General features: G+C 33.4%; 2 protein-coding genes across 2 annotated transcripts; both read left to right on the plus strand.

Moving 5' to 3' along the window:
• Positions 1 to 12,695: 12,695 nt before the first annotated feature.
• LOC141632239 (uncharacterized) lies at positions 12,696 to 15,540 on the plus strand. The gene is made up of 8 exons (XM_074444802.1): positions 12,696 to 12,825; positions 12,900 to 13,375; positions 13,451 to 13,523; positions 13,610 to 13,927; positions 14,006 to 14,100; positions 14,187 to 14,262; positions 14,359 to 14,623; positions 15,295 to 15,540. Exons 1-7 carry the CDS (start codon positions 12,808 to 12,810, stop codon positions 14,611 to 14,613), a joined length of 1,311 nt encoding a protein of 436 aa, XP_074300903.1. The 5' UTR covers positions 12,696 to 12,807; the 3' UTR covers positions 14,614 to 14,623; positions 15,295 to 15,540.
• A 3,130-nt stretch (positions 15,541 to 18,670) lies between these two features.
• On the plus strand, positions 18,671 to 20,502 carry LOC141644125 (uncharacterized). The gene has a single exon (XM_074453583.1). It carries the CDS (start codon positions 19,002 to 19,004, stop codon positions 20,055 to 20,057), a length of 1,056 nt encoding a protein of 351 aa, XP_074309684.1. The 5' UTR covers positions 18,671 to 19,001; the 3' UTR covers positions 20,058 to 20,502.
• The last annotated feature ends 2,488 nt before the right edge of the window (positions 20,503 to 22,990 follow it).

The following is a 22,990-nucleotide window of genomic DNA, read 5'->3' on the forward strand; positions in this document are numbered from 1 at the left end:
GTAGTTTACTAATACAATCCTGAAAAAATTTCAGCAATAATTCAACAAATTACAATTTTTCGACTATGAAATCCAATTAAGGTAAAACAATGAATTAACAACAAGGTAAAACAAAACTTACTGTATCTGGTGGGAGGAAAAGAGTTCCCATAGAATTCGTGGAACGGGAAGAGGAAAATATCAGAGTAATTAAATAACAAAGTTAATAAGGTAGCATCTATTTATAGTAACCATTTTTCTAACCTATGCCTACTAGGCATAGGATAAGAAAACAAAAAGGGAAAGAATTAATTGATGTTTTTATCGGAAATTAGAATATCCTATTACTTTTACTTTTCTTTACAATAAATACATTTATTTGTTTTTGTTTTCTTATCATATGTCTAGTGGGCATAGGTTAGAAAAACCCTTACAGTATAGATACAGCACTATACTAATTTCCTAATTTGGAGATTTATTTTCAAGGGTTATGATTGGTTGAAAGCTAAAACAACATTGTATTATTATACGTAGGGTTTAAACGTGTTCTAAGGGTACACATTAATAACCCATATGGTAAGATTAACAATATATTCTACGTATACTATACAAATACACCTTTAGCATCATTAGTACTCCTACTATGTGATAAACGGATGATATTTTTATTTTCAAATCTATATATCTATATATAAAAGAGTAATACGAGTATTTAAATTTAGCTAAAGATAAAGTTTTGAAGCTGTTCAACCATGTTAGAAGTGGAGTAGAGGTTAGCGTAAAAGAAGTTGATGAATGAGGTTAGGATTCACATTATGTGGATCATTAGAATTCTTATATTAGATCCTAAATACTTGAACAAATATACCGTGCAAATGGTTTAACAAAATTTACTCACTTCGTTTCAATCATTTGTTTACCTTTTATTCCATATACTTTTTTAAAAAGATATTTTATTAAAGGTAAATAAATGATTGAGACGGAGGTAGGAAATACCAAGCCATCATCAATATTTACGAACCAAAAGGACCCTTCATCATATACGGACTTACGGAGTAATATTTTGTAGTTTTTTCTACATAATTAAAAAAATACGGAGTACAAAACATAAATCTATGTTATAAAGATGATAAATGTAGAGAGTTTCAATTAGCGTCTTCCTTTACTTATAATGCAAATTGATGAAAATCTTTAAATGCTTTTTTCGAGCGATTTTAGAGAATCCAGATTTAACAAATGACTAAATGTTAATTAAAAACTTAATAATCATAAAACTATTTAATTAATCTAATTTATGTACACGTTTTTTTAATCATTCAAGGGTTGGTCCTATTTGAGTGTTGTCACTAAAAGTCTAAATGTATTAGGGTGCGTAATTTGATCATTTTGGAATTGCACAAATAACGTGTAGAATTAGTCTTAGCTATTATAGTGCTTTTTAGTGAATTAGAAATGTATTTACATGAGTAATTTTGTTAAATTGGAGGTGGATTTCACATCGAGCCTCTTTGTAGATGAGAGTTCACATTTGTAACGGTTATTTTATAACTTGATGCTCAACGAAGGTTCAAGAGACAGAATATTACAAGTGGCCCGTGCATCGCACGGGCATTAAATCTAGTATATATATAAAAGAGAGTTTTTTCGAGCGATTCTAGAGCGTCCACATCATCAAAAATCAATTTAGGAAAGTATAATTTTTGATGTAAAAAATAAAGTGGAAAATCTTTTAATTATTATAATATGTATATTTCCTAAATTATATTCAAGTGATATTTTCAATTTTTATATCAAACTTTTACATTTCATTTGGCAACAAAATATCGTTAAAGAAATTATGAAAATAATATAATTAGCTTTGTGGTAAAAAATGCTATCATTAGAGTATAGATTTCATATTATTTGCACATATTAAAGATGGTGTACTTCTTAATACGTAAAATTGTGTACTTTTTAGTATGTTTTGTCCCACATTGGAAAATAAGTAGGTGTGGTGAATATACTACATATAAATAGTAGAATTGTCCCACATCGAAAGATTAGTATAAGTTGATGTGATCCTATGATTATAAATAGGAGGCATATTTGGAACTTATGTATCCACCCAAAATTTTTTGAGTCTTATAAATATTGTTTTAAAGAACTCTTAAGATTTTCTATCATTATCTACGATATACTCCCTCCGTACCAATCCAAAGGTAACATGGTAAAATTTGGGGAAACCAAGAAAAGAGGGTAAAAGTGGGGGCAAAAGAGGAAAGCAAGCTTGTTATTGGGTTGGTGTGTGAGCCACAAGTTGGTATTTATATAAATATAAGGAGGAAATAAGGGTATTATTGTCAATTTACAGTCCATTTATAGTATGTTACCTTTAGATTGGTACGGACATTTTAGGCAAGTGTTACCTTTGGATTGGTACGGAGGGAGTAATATAAAAAATAAAGTGGAAATCGTTGGGAACTACCCGGGAAAGAGTTAAGAACATGAACAAGAAAATAAAAAAATACAAAACTAAAGGTTTTACTAATGGTGGTCTCCTGACACAGTACAAAACTAAAGATTTTACTAATGGTTGTCTTCTGAATGCAGTAATAATAAAGCGTTAATGAGTCGTATAATATGTATACAATAGTGGTTTTTTTAAGAAGAGACATGTATTTCTTGGTATGTTATATCTTTCAAATTGAAAAATAATGTAGGCATGATGAACATACTACGTCTAAATAATTAAATTATGTATCTCACATTGAAATAATAGTATACGGTAGAGTGATTCTATAAATATAAATAGGAGGTATCCTTGAAATTTAGGTATTAACCCAAAATTTTTTGATATAAAAGATATGTACTTTTTAGTATGTTATATGTTCCACATTGAAAAATAATGTAGGTGTGGTGAATATGTTATGTATAAATAATAGAACTGTCCCATATATATACATTTTCTATATCAGTTAGTCTTGCTGAAGACGGGTCGGAGCAAGTGACGGGTAATGCCACTCACAAAACGGATAGGGGGGACAAGGTGGGGGCACCCCCATGTGCTTCTCTCTCTCCTCTATTTGAGTCATTTGTGAGAGGAAATGGTATCCGTCACTCCAAAGTGACGGATACGTACCGTCTTCAATGAGATTTTGTGTTTCTATATTATATTAAACCCCCAATGCAACTCTCCAGAGAGATGATAAGTCGATAAAGCAATATGCAAATAGAAGTTTATGCCTAAGCATGGAAATTTAGCAAAAGAAATTCATTTATCCTTGATAAGACCGCCACTCTACCTCCTAAGATCACGTCAACACAAATTTTACCCATTTCCAAAACCCACCCCACAGGTGAAGCATTTGAAGTGCTCATACCTTTCCAATAAACAAATGTCTGTGTCTCATTTAGGCACACACTTGGACACCATTCGTCACATAATCTATAGTGTCAAGTTCTTCTAAGTCCCTTTTTTTTTTTTGAGTCCATAAGTCTCTCCCACAACCCTTGGATCATGCATGGTGAAAGTTTGAGATTGAAAGCAAAAAACACACTTAACACTAATTAATTCACTTCTCTCTCTAGTTTTAATAATACATTCACTAATTCATTATCATACACAATTAACACCATATTTTGTCTTATACTTCAAAGTTTATGAAAATTTTGTTAACATTTTTCCTGTTTCGGTTTTTTTCGTTTTTTTTTTTCGAGACAAGTTTTTATTTGTTTCTTTTTTTTTTTTTTTTTTTCGAGACAAGTTTTCGACATTTTAGGATTTTACGAGTGTAATTCTAACGGCAAAAAGTGTAATTTTAAGAAATATTTTCGAAAATTTAGCGTTTTACAAGTTTAACTTCAATCTTTTTCGAGTGATTTTAACGAATAATATTTTGAATTTTTGTTATTTTATCACAAGTTATTGTAATTTAGCATTTTACGAGTGTTATGTTAATGACAAAAAGTGTTATTTTAGTCCAGGTAAGTGTAATTTCAGTCCAATGAGATTGTTATTTTTAGTCAAGGAGAATGTAATTTTAGTCCAGAAAAGTGTAATTTTAGTCCAGAAAAGTATAATTTGGTCCATTTCGAGAATGTAATTTTAGTCCATTGAGAATGTAACATTAGTCCAATGAGAATATGAGAATATGAGAATATGACCAAGTCCATTGAGAGTATAACATTAGTCCAATAGAGCTAAGTGTAATTCTAACAAAAAATAGTGTAATTCTAACAACAAAAAGTGTAATTCTAACAACAAAAAGTGTAATTTTAGTAAAAAAGTGTTATTCTAAAAAAAAAGTGTAATTTTAACAGAAAAAAGTGTAATTCTAACAACAAAAAGTGTAATTTTAGCCGAAAAAAGTGTTATTCTAGCAAAAAAAAGTATAATTTTAACATAAAAAAGTGTAATTTTAATGGAGGAAAGTGTAATTTTAACAGAAAAAGGTATAATTTTATTAGAACAAAGTGTAATTTTAATGAAGAAAAGTGTAATTTTAACAGAAAAAAGTGTAATTCTAACAGAAAAAAGTGTAATTCTAACAACAAAAAGTGTAATTTTAGCCGAAAAAAATGTTATTCTAGCCGAAAAAAGTTACAAGACTAAAAAATTTAGTGAAAAAAGTTAAAAAATGAGATCTCACAAAATATAAATAAGATCTAGGAAAAAATATAAAGGAAATTTGAAAGAAATATGTACAACAAGACTAATGTGAAATAAATACACAAAAAAAAGAAAAAAAAAAAAGAAAAAAGACAAGATTTGGTACAACAAGAAAAAAGTGTAATTTTAACAGAAAAAAGTGTAATTCTAATAACAAAAAGTGTAATTTTAGCCGAAAAAAGTGTTATTCTAGCAAAAAAAAGTGTAATTTTAACAGAAAAAAGTGTAATTCTAACAACAAAAAGTGTAATTTTAGCCGAAAAAAGTGTTATTCTAGCAAAAAAAAGTATAATTTTAACATAAAAAAGTGTAATTTTAATGGAGGAAAGTGTGATTTTAACAGAAAAAGGTATAATTTTAACAGAACAAAGTGTAATTTTAATGAAGAAAAGTGTAGTTTTAACAGAAAAAAAAGTGTAATTCCAACAGAAAAAAGTGTAATTCTAACAACAAAAAGTGTAATTTTAGCTGAAAAAAATGTTATTCTAGCCGAAAAAAGTTTTTAAAAATAAAAATAACAAATTGCATGTAACAAAAAAATTTTTAACACCACAAAATTTTTAAAAACATGAACACAAGAGAAAAGAAAACAGATCTAAAAAGGGAGGAAAATAAGCAATTTTTAAGAAACACCAACACACGAATTTTTTTAAAAAAAACACACACAATCATGCCAACAACATCACCCGACAAAAACAAAAAAATCGAGCCAAAACTGAAAACTGAAAAAAAAAATATGAATAAATAGTGAAACGAGATCTGAACAAAACGGATGACACACAAAAAAAAACAAGAGAAATGAGGACAAGGGAGGCGACATTCGACGAGGAGAGGCGGCGGACGAGTGGTGGTGTCCAGATCTGAAAAAAAAAGGAGGAAAGTTGTGGGGTGGCTTGAGATGGCGGTAGTGGGAGCAATGGTGGTGATGGGTCGACTGTGGGGGCTCAGATCTGGGAGATATGGGGTCGTGTTGTGCGGTGGTGGCTTGCATGGCGGTAGTGGGTGGCGGTCGCGGGGTACCGTGGTGGTAGGATGGTGTCGGGTTGTGGGAGTCGTGGTTGTGGTGTGGGTAGAAGAGGAGGCGTGTGGGGGTGGGTGGGTGGTGGCCGTGGGAGTCGTGGTTGTTGTGTGGGTAGTTGCGGGAGGGAGGTGGCTGTGAGGGTAGGTGGGGTTGGGTTGGTGAGGTTGTGGTGGGTCGTGTGCGTGTGGTGGCTGGGGTGTCGAGGTGGGAGGGTGGGGTGGCTGGGTGTTGTTGTGCGGTGGTGTTGGCGCGGCTGTTGGTGGTTTTGGGAGGGCGGGTGTTGTGGTTGTGTGGTGGTGTTGGTGGTGTTGGTGCGGCTGTAGTAGGGTGGGTGGTGGGGGATGGAATAGGTGAGAGTGGGTGGTGGGTGGGAGAGGAAAATGGGGGGAATTTTTTTAATTTTTCAGATTTTGAATTTTTTGGGTTTTTGAGAAATGAGAGGTTTTTGGGAGATAAATGAGTGAAATTGTGTTGATGAGAGATAAGTAAGTGTAAAAATAAATTATATATAGTGAATTAGTTTTTAATTAGGAGGATTAGTGAGGGTAGAGTGAGAAAGTGTTAAATTGGCTAATTAATCACCTTTTTTCCCTTTTAATCTCCACCACCCATCTTCCTCATCCAATGGCTTGGATGAGAACTCATGGACTCAAATGTAAGACATGGACTCACTTGATCTTATTACTAATCTATATATCTATATATGTTTTTTTGGGCGATCTGAGAGCGTCCACATCATCAAAAATCAATTTAGTAAAGTATAATTTTTAATGTAAAAAATAAAGTGGATAATCTTTTAATTATTATAATATGTATATTTCCTAAATTATATTCAAGTGATATTTCCAATTTTTATATCAACCTTTTACATCTCATTTGGCAAAAAAATATCGTTAAAAAAATTATGAAAATAATATAATTAGCTTTGTGGTAAAAAATGTTATCATTAGAGTATAGATTTCATATTCTTTGCACATATTAAAGATGGTTACTTCGTAATATGTAAAATTGTGTACTTTTTAGTATGTTTTGTCCCACATTGGAAAATAACGTAGGTGCGGTTAATATGCTACATATAAATAGTAGAATTGTCCACATCGAAAGATTAGTACACGGTGATGTGATCCTATGATTATAAATAGGAGGCCTATTTGGAACTTATGATCCACCCAAAAATATTTGAGTCTCATAAATATTGTTTTAAAGAGCTCTTAAGATTTTCAATCATTATCTACGATATGATATAAAAAATAAAGTGGAAATCCTTGGGAACTACCCGGGAAAGAGTTAAGAACATGAGCAAGAAAATCAAAAAATACAAAACTAAAGGTTTTACTAATGGTAGTCTCTTGACAGAGTACAAAACTAAAGAAATAATGTCGGTAAAAAAATTATGAAAATAATATTATTAGATTCATGGTAAGAAATGCTATCATTAAAGTATGTATAGATTTCATATAATTTGCACATATTAAAGATAGTGTATTTCATAGTATGTTATATGTCCCACATTGAAAAATAATATAAGTGTGACAAATATACTACATATAAAAAATAGAATTTTCCCACATCGAAATATAACATAAGGTGGGTGATTCCATGATTATAAATAAGAACCATCCTTGGAACTTAGGCATCAACCCAAAATCATTTGAGTATCTTAAGTACTGTCTTGGAGTGCTCTTAAAAGTTTATATCATTATATTTTCTACCTATTGATTTTATATGTCCCACATTTAAAAAATAATGTAGGTGTGGTAAATATACTACGTTTAAATAATATAATTAGAATTGTATTAAAAAAAATTCTATCATTAGAGTATAGGTTCATATCATTTGCACATTTTTATTATGATAAAAAAAATAGAAAACAAATGTATGAATATTAATAGATAATATAGTATTTACTTATTATTAAATCGGGTTGGATGTCGAATTAGGTTCAAAAAATATGGTGTAATTTCAAATATGTTACTCGTCTCACATTGAAAAAGAGTGTAGGTGTGATAAATATATACTACGTATTAATAGTTGAATTGTCCCACATCAGAAGATTATCATAAGCTGAGGTGATCCCATGATTATAAATAGGATTTATTCTTGGAACTTAGGTATCACCCCGAATATATTAATTTCTCAAAGTATACTTATTATATAAGAGACTTTAAACATAATCTTGAATTAAATGTTAAATTTTTAAAGTTGTAACATTTTTTTTAGGTGGGAGAAAGAGCGATAAAATGGTCAGTATTATAACGGAAATTTTTCATGATACCCTCGAATTTTGGTAGATTACACATAATACCCCTAATTTTAAGTTTCTACATATAATACCCTTGTGTTTACTTTATTTTCATAACGCTATTACTCATATGAGTAACTAGATGAGTAATTGAGCATGTCATGCTATTTGTGTTTTGTTATTTAGATATTAAATGTTAGTTTATTAAATAAAATATGGATTTAGGAATTAGATAATGAAGTGTTTGTGATAACAAAAGAAAAAGGCGTCCCCAAGTCATAAGAGTAATGGGCTTATGACGGAAGTTGTCAAATGGTATTCTGAGAAAGAAAAAGGTGAACACAAGGGTACCATTTGTAGAAACTTAAAATTAGAGGTGTCATGTGTAATCTATCAAATTTCAAAGTTACCATGAGAAATTTCTAATATTATAATGATATAGTTAATTAAATTTTCATTTAAAAGAGAGAGATATTCGTACCAATAAAACAATAAAGGGGGAATTATTTTTTAATTGTTATTTTATTGCCACTCCATCAAACTTAACGTCCATTTAATAACCTTTACATTAAGGGGTACCATGGGCAAAAAAATGGAACCTCAAGGGTACCGTAGGCAGATTCTTAAAAGTAGGGGTAACATGGAAAATCTGACAAAATTAAGGTGTACCACGGAAAATTTACGTATCTCAATTATGAATTTTTTTTTTGAAGAAAAACAACGTACAAATATTAATGGAGAGTACTTGATCATATTATTAAATTTAAATATAACTATTTGATGGTCTCAAGTTAAACCTCGCAAGTGCACGATTTTATCGTTGTACACTTTAAAGGGTCGATCCCACAAGGAGTAGGTGGAGTACTAATCGTTCTAATTCACCGGTTTAGCTAAGTCGATAAATAACAAAGAGGGTGGTAACAAACTAGCACTTAAACTAACGAAATTAAAGACTATAGACTAGACTAGATAAGAACAAGCTAAGAGATAAAGGATAGATCAAATAAAGAGAAGGACTAGAACTCGGTTCTCCCACGAATATAAGTAATTCCACATACTAATCGTCTCGGCTAATCAAAAGGGGTAGAAAGGTAAGGGGAGATGGCTCTAGTCGCCTAGAACCTCCCTTCCGGTCTCGCAATAGGACACTAGCTACTCCGACTAACCCCCCTCCCGGGTTCGAAAGCCGGTATCCCTAACTCAAAACCCGACAACCCCAAGAACATGCATTTTCCTAAGGAGGTCAAGTAAATGGTCAAGGTCATTAAGCCCTCATCATTTTCCGGGTCATCCCACTCCCCCTTCCGGAGGTCGATTTCAAACACTAGCCTAGAGGCACCCTCCCTCGGTTCTCCCTTCCGGTCTCAACCTTAGTTGGTGACAAGGTCAAATATCGGGTATCCAACTTACAACCTAACCAACTTCCGTTGGTGGTCAAGGGTCACGAGTCGACACTACCCAAAACCCAAACCTTAAACAAGCAAAATCCTCTAGACTACCCTCACCAATTTTCCCCACAAATTAGCCTTAATGATAATTAGTTAGTGAAATTACCCATATCGGGTCAAACCGAGTCCTAGAAGGAGACTACTCACTAATCATGTCTCTAAAGGCTAAATAAACAACAAAGATGGAATCTTTAAACATAAACATGGGTGGAAGATGAATTCTACTTCTAAACATTCAACAATCCAACAATAATTAAGAGGAAAGATGGTTTAATCTAATAAAAAGGATGAACAAACTAAAAGACACAATCTTTAACACAATCAACTCAAAGATTAAGTCTTTGAGGACAACTACCAAGGATGAACAAAGGAAAGAGAAATAATGAAAAGATAAACAATGAAAAGATGAACAATGGTGAAAACAACAACAATCAAACAACAAAGATGCAAATTTAACATGAACAACAAACAAGAGAGAGAGATTTTGACTAAACTATCAACAAACAACAAGTTTCAACAACTTCCAACAAAAAGAAATCTAACAACAACAAACAACAATGGAAAACAATTGAAGAACAAGGGAGAAAAGAGAAAAAGGAAAGAAACAATACCAACTATTGAAAGGATGAACAATAAGGAAGAACAAGGTAAGAACAATAATAATAATCTTTGATTGATGAAGAATGATTGCCAAGTTACAAAGGATTTGAGTTTCCTCTCTTAACCTTACAAATTTCTTCCCCAAACTAGGATTAGATCCCTAATTTTCTGGGAAATTAAGTATTTATATGCCTTACCAAAATTTAGGTGAGAATACAAGAGAAGACGAAAACAACTGCAGCCGAGGGAGTAAATTGTACCCGGGAGGGTACAATTATGCCCGGGCGGGTACAATTGTACCCTCCCGGGTAAAATGTCAAAATGGGCTGAAAAACGCTAAAAATGCCAAAAACTTGAGAGGTACCCGGCCGGGTAAAGTTGTGCCCGGTCGGGTGAAGTTGTGCCCGGCCGGGTGTAGTTGACTCCCTCGGTTGTAATTCCTCCTAGTTGCTTCCATTCTTCGAGTAAATTCCGCTCCAAGTTCCGTCCCTCTTACATTTTCGAGCATGGTACCTACAAAAGGGTTCATAAGTACGGGAAAAATGCTCAAAAGAGGTCTTACACTAAGCATGAGGGAAAAGAACTCGGACTAGGCTAATACTAACTAAATGAGTTCATAATGCTTGATTTATCATGACAAAATGGGTCCGGAACATCAAAATATGGGCGTTAAAATGGTGTTATCACTATTAGATATAATGAGTAGCAATTGTCCGTATTCGGTATTCGGGATCTGGTTAGATGTCGAACTAAGTGGAAAAAAGATAGTGTAATCCTGAGTATGTTATTTGTCCCATATTGAAAAATAATGCAGGTTTGATGAATATATATTACGTATAAATAGTAGAATTGTCCCACATCAGAAAAATAATCCAAGTTTGGTGAATATATTACATATAAATAATAGAATTGTCCCACATCGAAAGATTAGTATAAGGTAGGGTGATTATATGATTATAAATAAGAGTTAACCCACGAATATATTAATCTTTTATTTTTTTTGAAAGAGATATTTTAATAATATGTAAACCAATCATTAGACATAGAATGTAAACATTAAACCCTTATAATGATTTTTTTTGCATTATAAATAAGTTTATTACCCCGTTGCAACGCACGGGCATTCAAACTACTCCCTCCATACCACACCAATGGTAACATGGACCCACTTTTCTCCTCACAAAAAGTGGGTCCATGTTACCATTGGTGTGGTATGGAGGGAGTAGTTATTACTAGTTTTAACCCGCACAGATTGCATGGGATTATTTCTAAACATTAACTATAATCAAAATTTAAAAATTGTATTATTTTACATTAGCTATAATGACTGTATTAAGCTATTTTACTTTTAGTAAAATTTTAAAATAAATCATTTTTTTGCTTTTAAAAAAAGATGGAGTATTTCAAAAGGGAAAAACCATATGAGATTTTGAGTTTTAAAGATTTAAGTTTTAAATCCATGCAAATGTGCGGATTTGTGTTTCAAGTTTTATTATAATCAAATAATGTAAAAAAATGATTTAAATTTTATACAAAGAGTCATATTTAAGATATGCGATTTGAATTATAATTTCATATCACTCATATGGCTTCAGATATAAATGAACCACATCCGCCCATTTTTTTGTGTCACTTAAAACACAACCTAATAATGTGACAAATCCATGCCCGTTCAATAGAGGGAGATCGATGTTTGCATAGCACAAAGCCAAAATATTTGGTTAGTAATAACTAATATATAACACCTTTTGATTTCGTGTTACCAATTTTATTAGTACAATGGTATTGATTTAAGTTCTTTACATTTATTCTATATAAATCTTTTTTTTTTTTGAGATCTATTCTATATAAATCTTGATGTGTTATTTAAATCTTTTTTTTTTTTTTTTTTTTTTTGGTGACGAGGGAACCCGCAGCCGCTACCTTTGGTGCGCACTGGGTAAACCCTCGGGTGTACGTGATAGCCTGCAAACCACGTATACCAGGTAAGCCACCCGAGGGTGACAGACTCGAAGTTATTTAAATCTTATTTATTTTTGTGGAACGTAGATTTTAAATATTTTTATTTTTTTTATTCAAAGATTTTAAATATTTTAACAGTAGTAGAAAATTAAAAAATCTAGTAAATTGCGATAAAAATATCCAACCAAAATTGGATTATTTGGTCTTCTTTTTTTGACTTTTTTTCTTAAGTATTGTTAATACGGAGTAGCATTTTAATTATCAACAATTTTGTATTTTTGGTTTTTTTCCAGTCTTCTTTTTTTACTTTCTTACTAAAGATTATAATGAGTTTGATTTGTTTCTGGCTTTTGTATTTTTTTTTTCTGTTTCCCACAATTTTAAAAATAATGATAATTTTTTTTTATCAGAAGGTGACATTCTTGTTTATTAATCATTTGATGTATTTTTGCAATCTAGATTACTGCTATACTCCAAAAATAAATATTTACGTTCAAAACATAAACGCAATTTATTATTATAGAAAAAATTTGGACTGAATTATTTTTTATTTAAATTATTCATTATTCCTTATTCATTATATTTACGTACAAAAAATGATTATGTATCATCTGAGAGCCCTAATTTTGATAAAGTGATTATTGATATTGTCTGCATTTACGAGATTTGATTGAAATTTTTTTTGCAAGTTCAATTTTGCTATCAAAATTCGACATCGTTGGAAAATTTTACTGTGATAGGTTAGTCATTTTCAGAAGATATGTTAAAAGGTTGGATTATTTTTATTTAAGTCGTAAGGTTGGGTTATTTTTGGAAGATTAATCAAACGTTGAGTTATTTTCATTAAATTTGCAACAACAAAAACCCTAAAGTAGTGAAAAGTTGATGATTGCGGCGGCTGATTAAGATGGATGCTGACCATGAGGTATGTTATTTTAATTAAAATTAAACATATGATTGATTAATTAATTAATTATTACTGTTAATCTTTGTGGACAGCCACTATTTGTTGATGTATCATATCGGAAAGATCATGCATCGGCTATCGAATCTGATTCAGATCCAGATTGGGAATGGCTAGAACGAATCCAATTAGCCCTATTAGACGACGATGCACCTGCTTTTGTTGAGATGATGAATAACATACCATCTGATGTTGATCGTCTGGAGGAAGAGACTGGGTTAGACAAAATATGGCCCAATATGTCTAAGTGGGATTCTGCCAAATGTGCTCTTGCTGTTGTTGATGGACAACTTGAAAAATATCTTACTCATTCCTGGTTCGCTGATCTCGGTGACAACGACGATGCTCCTCTGCATCATTTTGTTGCAAATGATGCCTTTAAGACTACCGCTTTACTGCTTCAAATCGGATTTTCAGCTGATGTTAGACGTAACTTTTGTTATTATGATTTATTGAAATCATTAAGAGAACGAGACGTCCTCCCAATACATGTCATTCTCACATCCCTACGGTACTAATATACTGTATATTTTAGGTCTACATTAATATTTTAGTTCTATGATTAATATATTCTTGCTTTTCGCAGCGACAAAATAATGTTTCGGACTAAAGAAGAACCTTCCGCAATAGATCTTGTTTTTCATCTTTGTGTACTAGAGGTATGTTGCTCATTTCAAGAAAGCGAGAAACCAACCCCTGTAGTACTAGTACTAGTGTTTTATTGTTGATGTTGTCGTTGTGGTAGTACCGAGGTTCGTTGGAGACTCTAAGAGTAGTTGCACCAAAGACGAGAGAAGTCAAGCGTGAGTTCTTTAACTACTTAAACCAAGGCAAAATGATTGAGGTTGGTGCCTTGCTATTGGTAGCCAAGTCTTGCATATTGTCTTCATCAACATCAACAACCGCTACAGGAGAAGGAGAATTCCGAAGCATCTCTGAGATTCGCGATTTTGTCTTAAATACTAAAAAAAATAAGTCAGAGACACTAGTATTACTCGACATACTTGAAAAGAGTGGTGACAAGCTTGCAAAACTTCTACGTCTTGATTTCACGCAAACTCCTGTATGTATTGCAATTCTCATACTCGTAATTAATCATCTAATGCTGTTAATCTTAATTCTACGTGTTCCTCTGTTCTAGTTTGAGTCCTATTGTTCAATGCGACTCGTTGCGTCGCTCACTGAGGATGCTGGGTATGATGGGACAAAGCAGTTCAATGACCTGACATTTACCAGGTTTTATATTCTAAAGATTGCTCATTTTTCTTCTATTGAAAGTTTTGGGATCAAGATTATAAGTTTGTCACCTGCCGTTTCTGCAGAAGGAACAGAACTGAATCTGAAAAACGTGTTTATAAGCGGCTCATGGATAAATGTGACATGACAATGCGTACCTCAGTAAGGAATACTTACCACTTTACTTTATCACGTTTGCCACTTTACCACTTTACTTTATAATCTGAAAAACAAATGCTTTGTACTTATTTGTTTAAGGACAAGTGGCCGAGTTGGGTAAAAGAAGCAGCATTGAGGGGTTTTGGTGATAAGTCTGGCAGAACTTATCGTCTTGCTTATCCTTTTTTAGGTGGGACTCTACAACCATATGTGATTAGAGTCCCAGTGCCACCATTATTGACACCACCGATATACGAAATTCCAATGCCGGCAAATTTGACGGGGGTACACCATCTCCTTAAGAAGACTGCTCCTTATTCTGGAAAGATGAAAAGGATGTTTAGGCGTGGATAATTTTACTCAGGTATTTGGCTTTGTTTGCACTTTACGTTATGTGCATTAGAGCTTTAGCTAATACTTGCATGTATCATATAATACGTGGTGCTGTAGCTTATTCAGTTAGCTGGTACATGGTCCCAATTTAAATAAATTGCTCATTCAAGATAGTTTCGAAAACTGCATTCTGTTTTAAGTTTGAGTCAATTAAGGCTACTTGCTTGGATTGAGGGTAATAGGAGGGGAATGAATATGAGAGTAATATGCGAGGTGTATTTCTCATGTTTGGTATGTGGGTAATTATTCACCTCCTGGAATTATTACTCTTGTGAAGGGGTAATACATTACTCACCCTCCCCCTGGGTAATGATTAAGGGAGTAAAAGATCTACCCAGTAATCATTACTCTTATGTCAAACATATCATCAAGGAACTCATTACCCCCACTAATTAATTTCCCCAGAATTATCGTCCAATAAAACTTTCCCCCTTAATAATTCCATGGATTCCAGGCAAGCCCTAAGAGGTAATGCTGATTAACGCGATTAAAAACTGTGGAAAACTTTTGGCATAGATTTTCATTGAATTCACTGCGATGATGGGATGATCTATTTTATGCTTGGGATGCGATTAATCACTTAAATTATTATTTTTATTCGTCATTGTGGGTTTTTTTTTAACTTATTGGGTGATGATTCAGCGGAGTAGCAACAGTAAGCAGTTGATGCTGATGAAAGCTCTATCGACCAACAAAAGAAAGTTCCTGTTGAAGTTTTTTGTCATAATTATTAGTTATCAAGTTCGACGTTTGTCTCGAAGTTTTATGTCATAATTAGTTATCAAGCTCGACAACGTTTGTTGCTTTTTAAATTAAAGGTTGCTTGTGTTGGTATTGTACTCTATAACAACGTTAAAAGTTCAATCTTTGTACTCTATAATGTTAAAAGTTCAATCTTTGTGTTGATATTGTACTCTATGCGATAATTGCATGTTCAGTTTGTTGCTATGAAGAATGTTATTTATTAATATTTGATATGCAATAGTTTGAGCAAAAGAACATTGATAACGAAAATTCCATTCCATAGATTTAAAACAAATCTCTATATTTTATAATCACTTTTTTGAATAATCGTATTTGGTATGCATGGATTAGGATCCACGCCTTTTTTTCCAAGTTTACACTATACAAGGGACAACAAGTGAGTTTAATCAGGAGCAAAAGCCGCAATTAAAAGTAGAAAACGACTCAAAGAACAAACATCCATGCTCAATTTCGGCAAGTAAATTAGGACATACAAAAATTATGACCCAAATATCGAGATTAGACAACATATTGTTGCCTGATCTGAATCTTAAGCTTGAGACGAATGGCTTTCAACCCCTTGATTTTTTTTAGGTAAGAAAACTAGGTTGATCCTTTAGGGTAGGAACAGCTTATCTCATTTTTTCGAATGAGTGAGATGAGTTGAAGCTACTGGCTTTCAAACCACCTCGAAAGAATTGGACATGAATGTTCAAGAGAAACCATGAAGTCAGCAACCTTGTTGCCTTCACGAAAGCAATGTTTAATTATCACTTCATCGAATAAATGAATGTCTAATTTCACATCTTTGATAATACTAGAAATTTACCAAGGAATTTACCAAGTTTCTTTTCCTTATAAAAAAATAATAATAATTGGAGTTGATAGCGTGTCCTCCTACATCCTAACGATAGGTCACATGTCTAATCGATCAAGAGGAGATATGACCATTTTACAAACATTAGAGGATGTTAAAAACTACGCCTTACTCGATTTAAAAAATGACTTGCGACATCAAAACAGCTAAGGTGGACAAAAAACAGTAAGTAAATTATACATCTGATATAATACCACCAATTGTGTAGTATTTTTCTGAGCTGGTTTAGCTGAACATTAAACTTAAAAAATGACAATATAATTTAAAAAACGGAATTTATTTTCGCAGTATAATTTTTACTCATTTCAGTACTTTTTTCATCAAACTTTTCATTTGTCTACCCTTGACTAAAAACCATTAAACTTAAATCTCTCTACCTTCTCTCTAAAACTTAACCTTCTTCAACCACTTTAAATTTCTTCATTTATTCACATACGAATAATTATTCAATAAGTATTCAACTCGTTAATCCTGTATTAATTATTAATTTGACTCTTTCTTATAATTTTGTCCCTTTTTTTTAAATTAGGGTTTATGTCTAAATTAATTAAGAGATAATGACTAATAAGTGTGCTATGGTGGATTTGTTGGTGTTGGTTACTTCGGCCATTCGTCGCCAGTGGTCCACCGGCGTTGGATAAGTGGTACTATGGTGAGAGGATTTGGCTATGTTGGATGTAGTACATCAACGAAGTAGTACATACACTAAACAAATTAAAAAAATTGATAAAACAAGTTAGATAGTACATCAACGTAGTACAGTAGTTCACACCAACGATTCCTTATCACCACCAACCACCGACCCACCACCGCAACGGCTATGCCGGCACTTTACCACCGTCTGTATGGTCGACCAGTCAATGGACTTCTCCGCTGGCGACATAGCAATATAGCCGCCATAACCCATGACGATGAAGTATAATATGTACTCAACGCCCAAGCTACCACCCTCCGACGACCATTATAGTCCCAACGTCGGCGGTTAATCGACCGGCCACTACTCTGGCGGCGAACCACTTCCCCTAATGTTTTGTTCATTAATAGTAAGTGGGTGAATTGGAAGATTATGGGTAAGTGAAATGAGAGAGAATAGATTAGAGAGAGAAAATGAGAAGGGTATAATGGTAAATAATGTACTACGATGAGTAAAATGCATACTGCAAAAATCAGGACCCTTTAAAAAATTTACATATAAGCTCATCTAAATCTAAGTTTTAGTTTTGACGGCAAAAAATTAACACAAAATCTCACTTTAGACGGAGACTATCCGTTTTTGAAGTTGTAGATAGTCAAATATGTCACCACGAGACAACAAGTGGTTGACCCCTCACTGTTTTTAGACGGATATATCCGTTTTCAGTAAGGGGGTGTTTGGTTCACCCAAGATAGGTATGAGGTATAGGTTTTGAATGAAGTCAATGAACCAAACTCATACATGTGTTTGTTTGACAAAAATGAAGGTTTCATACCCATACGGTCATACCTCAAACTCATGAGGTATGAGTTTTTCATACTCAGAAAGGGGGTGGGTATGAGATTGATACTCATAGTATCAAATTAGAAATATTAAAATGTGATAAAAACAATCGTAAAAAAATCTTTTTATATATTGATTTGACTAAATATTATCTACATGATTGTATAGTATAAAAATTATTATTAAAAATCTTTTATTTTGAAGATTTTTTAGCCTTAATTGATTTCTAACCTTATACCCCTAAAATTAAACCAAACCCAAGATATAAAGTATCAAGTTCCAACCCAATACCACCCAAGACATGGAATGTGACTAGATTTAAGGATCTCAACAATCTCGAGGTAGAAGAGTCAGCTAGAAACAATTCTAGTAAGGAAGAGATTTGGTGGGAAAAACCTACAAACTGTTTCCTAAAGCTAAATTTTGACGGATCGAGAATAGAAGGTAATAAAGCTGCTTTAGGATATTCTATAAGAGATCACAATGGTAAAGTCGTTTTGTTGGGAGCAAAAAAGTGTGGATCCAATAGTATCCTTGTTGCGGAAGAAGACTTACTTTAAAAGAAGGTATTTTAGCAATTAAATACTTAGGAATCTCAAAGTTAATTGTGGAGGGTGATAATTTATGTGTTATTAACTCGATTCGAGGTAGTCTTGGCAAATTAGTGGGAAATTTTAGTATTATCGAGGATGTGAAATTAGACCTTCATTTTTTCGAGGAAGTGATAATTAAACATTGCTTTCGTGAAGCCAACAAGGTTGCTGACTTCATGGCTTCAGTTGGACATTCATGTCCAACTCTTTCGGGGTGGTTTGATAGCCGGTGGCTTCAACTCACCTCCCTCATTCGAAAGGATGAGATAGGTTGGTCCTACCCTCTAGGATCAACCTAGTTTTCTTAAAAAAAAAAAAAAAATGATTTTCCATTCAAAACTCATAAACATCCCGAATAATTGAAAAATTAAGATGAAATTTTCAAACTTTAAAAACTTGGATCATTTTGACCCATACAATTTTAGGTAATACTCCGTATTGATGAGACTTGCACTCAAACCAACGTATACCGGATTTTGCGATAGAATTAAACGGGCGGTAAGGTATTAAAGGTATCACTTTCTTGTGAAATTTTGATCTGTAATTGCCTTAATTTGATCGATTATTTATGTCCCATTGATTAAAGATCCAATCTCTTAGGGTTTCTACTGCTAAATTTTTGATTTTGAGGATTGGGTTTGTTGCAAAAGAGGTAAAAATGGAAGAGGAATTATCATTTGAAGGATCTGGGAATACCCAGATTGAAAATTCAATTAATTTGGGAACAAATTTTGATTATCAATTTAGGTCAATGAGTGCATTAGAGATTTTAAGGGAAACTGTAAGAATTTTGAGGTTTAATTCTACTGGTTTTATGGTAATTGCAGCATTGTTAATTTGTCCTGTTTCTGCTGTTCAATTATCAAATTTATTAGTTGATCATACTATTGTTAGGAGATTAACTATAAGATTGTTATTGATTGCTAGAACTAGTGGGTTGCCTTTAAATCCTGTTGTTAAGCAGTCTTGTCAGAGGTTTTCTGAAATGGCGATTTCGACTGCAGTGTGTTTCCCTTTGTATGCTACATTATCACTTTTGTCGAAAACTGCTGTCGTATATTCTGTGGACTGTACTTACTCTAAGAAGCAGTTTGATGCATCTAAGTTCTGTGTGATAGCTAAGAAGTTGTGGAGAAGGGTGGTTGTGACTTATCTTTGGGCTTGTATGATGATTGTCGGGGTTGTTACGTTGTTCCTTGTGCTTCTTGTGGCGCTTTGCAATGTGATCATGATAATGGGATTTTCGTTGGATTGGATTTTGTATCCGGGGATGGTTTTCGGGCTTGTGTTCTCGATAGTTTTTGCCAACGCCATCATAGTTTGCAATATTGCGGTGGTGATATCGGTTTTGGAGGATGCTTGGGGCCCTCAGGCATTGCTGAGGTCTAGTGTTCTAATACGAGGTCAGACTCAGGTGGGTCTTTTAATGTACCTTATGTCGACTATTGGGATGGCGTTTGTGCAGGGCTTGTTTGAGCATAGAGTGAAAACACTTAGTTATGGAAATGGGTCATCTAGGGTATGGGAAGGTCCTCTTTTGGTACTTATGCATTCGTTTGTCGTGCTAATTGACTCTATGATGACAGCCGTTTTTTACTTTAGCTGTCGGTCTTTTAATTTGGAAGAAGCCAATGGGGAAGCTCAGTCTATTATGGAAATGATTACTGCAACCCCAATGATCGGCACTGATCGGTGTGAGGATGAAGTAGCTTGAGTGTTTAAAGTTATACACACTTTTATACGACAGTGTTATGGTTGAGACCAACTCATTAAGCATATAAAAGTACTTGGCTTGAGCTCACGTATAAGACCGTCTCATACAAGCTCAACCAATAGCCGTGAATTATACTGCTGTGGTGTCTGGACTCTGGATGTTATCCATTTTGCCGCTCATCTGTGAAGATGTTGAAGGAAGGATATCAAATTTATTACAAGGGATCTTATGGAGAAGAGTCCGGCAACTTTTGTAGAGCATACTGCCAGAGACGATTCTTATAAATTAGGAACATAGAGAATGTAATGCATCAAGAAAAGCTCTTGCTTGTAATTGGATTATGCAGCAACTACATTGCTGAATCCCTCTTTGATCATACAATGTACTCCGCATGTGCTTATCGGCATGGACAAATAATACAATGAAAACTGAAGTTTTTCTCAAATCTTCGTTTTACTATCTATATCTGCTCTGATATATGCTTGACTCTTAAGCTGTTACCTTCACAAGTTAAAAAATAAGTGAAGGAAGGGCATCTGTCTGCAAGGCCATTTTTCTAGTAATACCTATGTGTTATCACATATACGTCTCGACCTTGGCATGTAGATTTTTTTCTGTCTCGTAGACAATTCAAGACCTTGGCATGTAGATTTTGTCACTTGAGGTACGTCTGTTATTAAGCTGATCTGACCTTTTAGATACTTGGACAAATGCTACCATTGTTCAATTAATGCAAGTTACATGTGATGCTGGTTTTGAGTTTTTTTGGTCGTATTTATTTTCATTTTGGTTGGATAAAGAGAGCGACAAAGCAAGATTGATGCTCACGACTTTCAACAGCTCATAAGCTAGTTGATATTCACATGCTCGTTATGAGTTTAGGAAACATTCATTATATTTTGCGAGTAGCAATGTAGACAATTTCAATGATCATATTCCTATTTTGCTTGTGTTTGCTCTTTCATATGTTGTAGTTTCGCTGGCAAATCAATGGATTCTTGCATCAGCACCTCTTTGGACAGGAAGGAATCATCTAAGCGCAAGAATTGTGTAGGATCATTCTGCTCAACTAATAATGATCGATTTGGTAATGTAGCGACTAGATAGCAGTTGGTTGTCGCAAGGCTTAATATATGTGTTCATCTTGCTTCCTAACGGCTAGTGCAGTCGATAACTGGTACGTTGTTAGCCTCTCCATTTTCCCTGCACGTCTTATTGTTTCTTGTTGAGCATGGGGCAATTAGCAATCTCAGTTCTTTCTTGTTTATGAATTTTTCATGATCTTAGTTTAAAAAAGCTCGCTTCATGCGTGCTTAAGTGCAAGGCTCATCTGAAGATATAGCAGATAATTTATCTTTTCATGCTCTCTGTTACTTAGACTTGGGTGGGTATTATTATACATATGAAATTGTCATACTTGTGTTGACACCATCTCTTGAGCATGAGGATCCTAATCGAAATTGAGGACGGGGGATGTGCAGTTGGGCACACGTTGGAAACGGGTCGGGTCATACGAGTCAGGCCAGAGTACGGGTCATGGGTCGGGTTAGGGTCAAAATACGGGTAAATAAATAATTTCCAACGCCTTTTTTTAATCAAAAAAATATTTTTTTTAAAAAGTAAAACATATTTAAAATTAATATTTTAATCATATTCAATGTTTACATTAATTTTATTGATATAATTATTTAAATAAAGTATTTTTAATAACTATTTTATTATTAAATATTATAAAAGTTCTATAAAGTTGACTTTTTAATTGTGTTTGTATTTTTAAGTAATAAAAAAAATTAACTATTTTTTCAAATATTCCTTCTCCGTTTTATATGATGTACCCATTTGTTGAATATATGTGAATTATTTTAATAAAATGGGTACATCATATGAGAATGGAGGGAGTAATATTTTTATAAAAAAATTTATTTACCTTTGATCCAACGGGTTGACGCATTCGGGTCGGGTCTTGACCCTAAAATAACGGGTCATTTTGGATTTGGGTCAAACAGGTCGTCGAGTCGAAATTTTCAGGTCTTGACCCTGAAAATCAGGTGGGTTTCTGGGTCGGGTCAGGATTTGACAGGTCTACTAAAGACTAACAAAAAGTTTGTCTAGTACGGAGTATATATGCAAAAGTGAGCATGTTTGACGTTTTTATCTTAAAACGGATAATGTCGTCCTTAAAAAGACTTGCCGGAAAAGTAGAACATATTCCGTCCTATATATTCCAACCAACTGGCTCTACAAAAGTCTAATAACGTATAGAAGGAGTTAAGCAGGACTGTCATCTCCATTTTGTACTGCAACCACTCCATCTGATATGACACTGTTACATCTACACTTGGTGTAACTAAGATTCCCCTCAAACGCTGTGTTCCAGTGAAATTTATTTTACTGAATTACTTGGTAGGTGAAAAGCTTATACCTGTCATTTAAGTTGAATTCGTTTAAAATTTTATTATGGCATCACAAATTTTACCTTCAATGATTTAATACGGTAATGACTGAAAATAATTGATCGGAACAAAAGGAGTAGCGTATATGAAGACGACCCATTTTATGTTTAAAACGAATATGTCTGTTGTTGGTGATTTAAGAGTAATTACCGGTTCATTTGGCGTAATTAAGATCGGTTCACTGATGGGTAATTTCTAAATAATATAATACGAGTTCGGGAAGTACGGAGTGTACGCTCGTATAATTATTTACGGGATTGCGGAATAGTTTTCGTTCGAATAACTATGACACGCTCGTAATTTAAATGCTTTTAATCTTAATTTGTGAAGAGTTACAACCCTTCACAAATGCATCCCCCTGTTTCCCTGACACCCAATCCTTTCTATATAAATAGAATAAGGATGAGAAGAAAAGTTACAGAAAATTATAATCTTCTACTGCATCAAAAGAACGTTTAACATTCTACACAAAATATTTTC

This window comes from Silene latifolia, chromosome 2 (assembly GCF_048544455.1).
Source record: "Silene latifolia isolate original U9 population chromosome 2, ASM4854445v1, whole genome shotgun sequence".
In the NCBI taxonomy this organism is placed as follows: Eukaryota; Viridiplantae; Streptophyta; class Magnoliopsida; order Caryophyllales; family Caryophyllaceae; genus Silene; species Silene latifolia.

Excerpts from the sequence above, each read along its gene's own strand:
- LOC141632239 (XM_074444802.1), top strand. Across the intron at positions 13,524-13,609 it reads TTCATCTTTGTGTACTAGAG|TACCGAGGTTCGTTGGAGAC; the intron begins GTATGTTGCTCA and ends TCGTTGTGGTAG. Across the intron at positions 14,263-14,358 it reads ACATGACAATGCGTACCTCA|GACAAGTGGCCGAGTTGGGT; the intron begins GTAAGGAATACT and ends TATTTGTTTAAG.
- LOC141644125 (XM_074453583.1), top strand. The coding sequence starts at position 19,002 with ATGGAAGAGGAATTATCATTTGAAGGATCTGGGAATACCCAGATTGAA.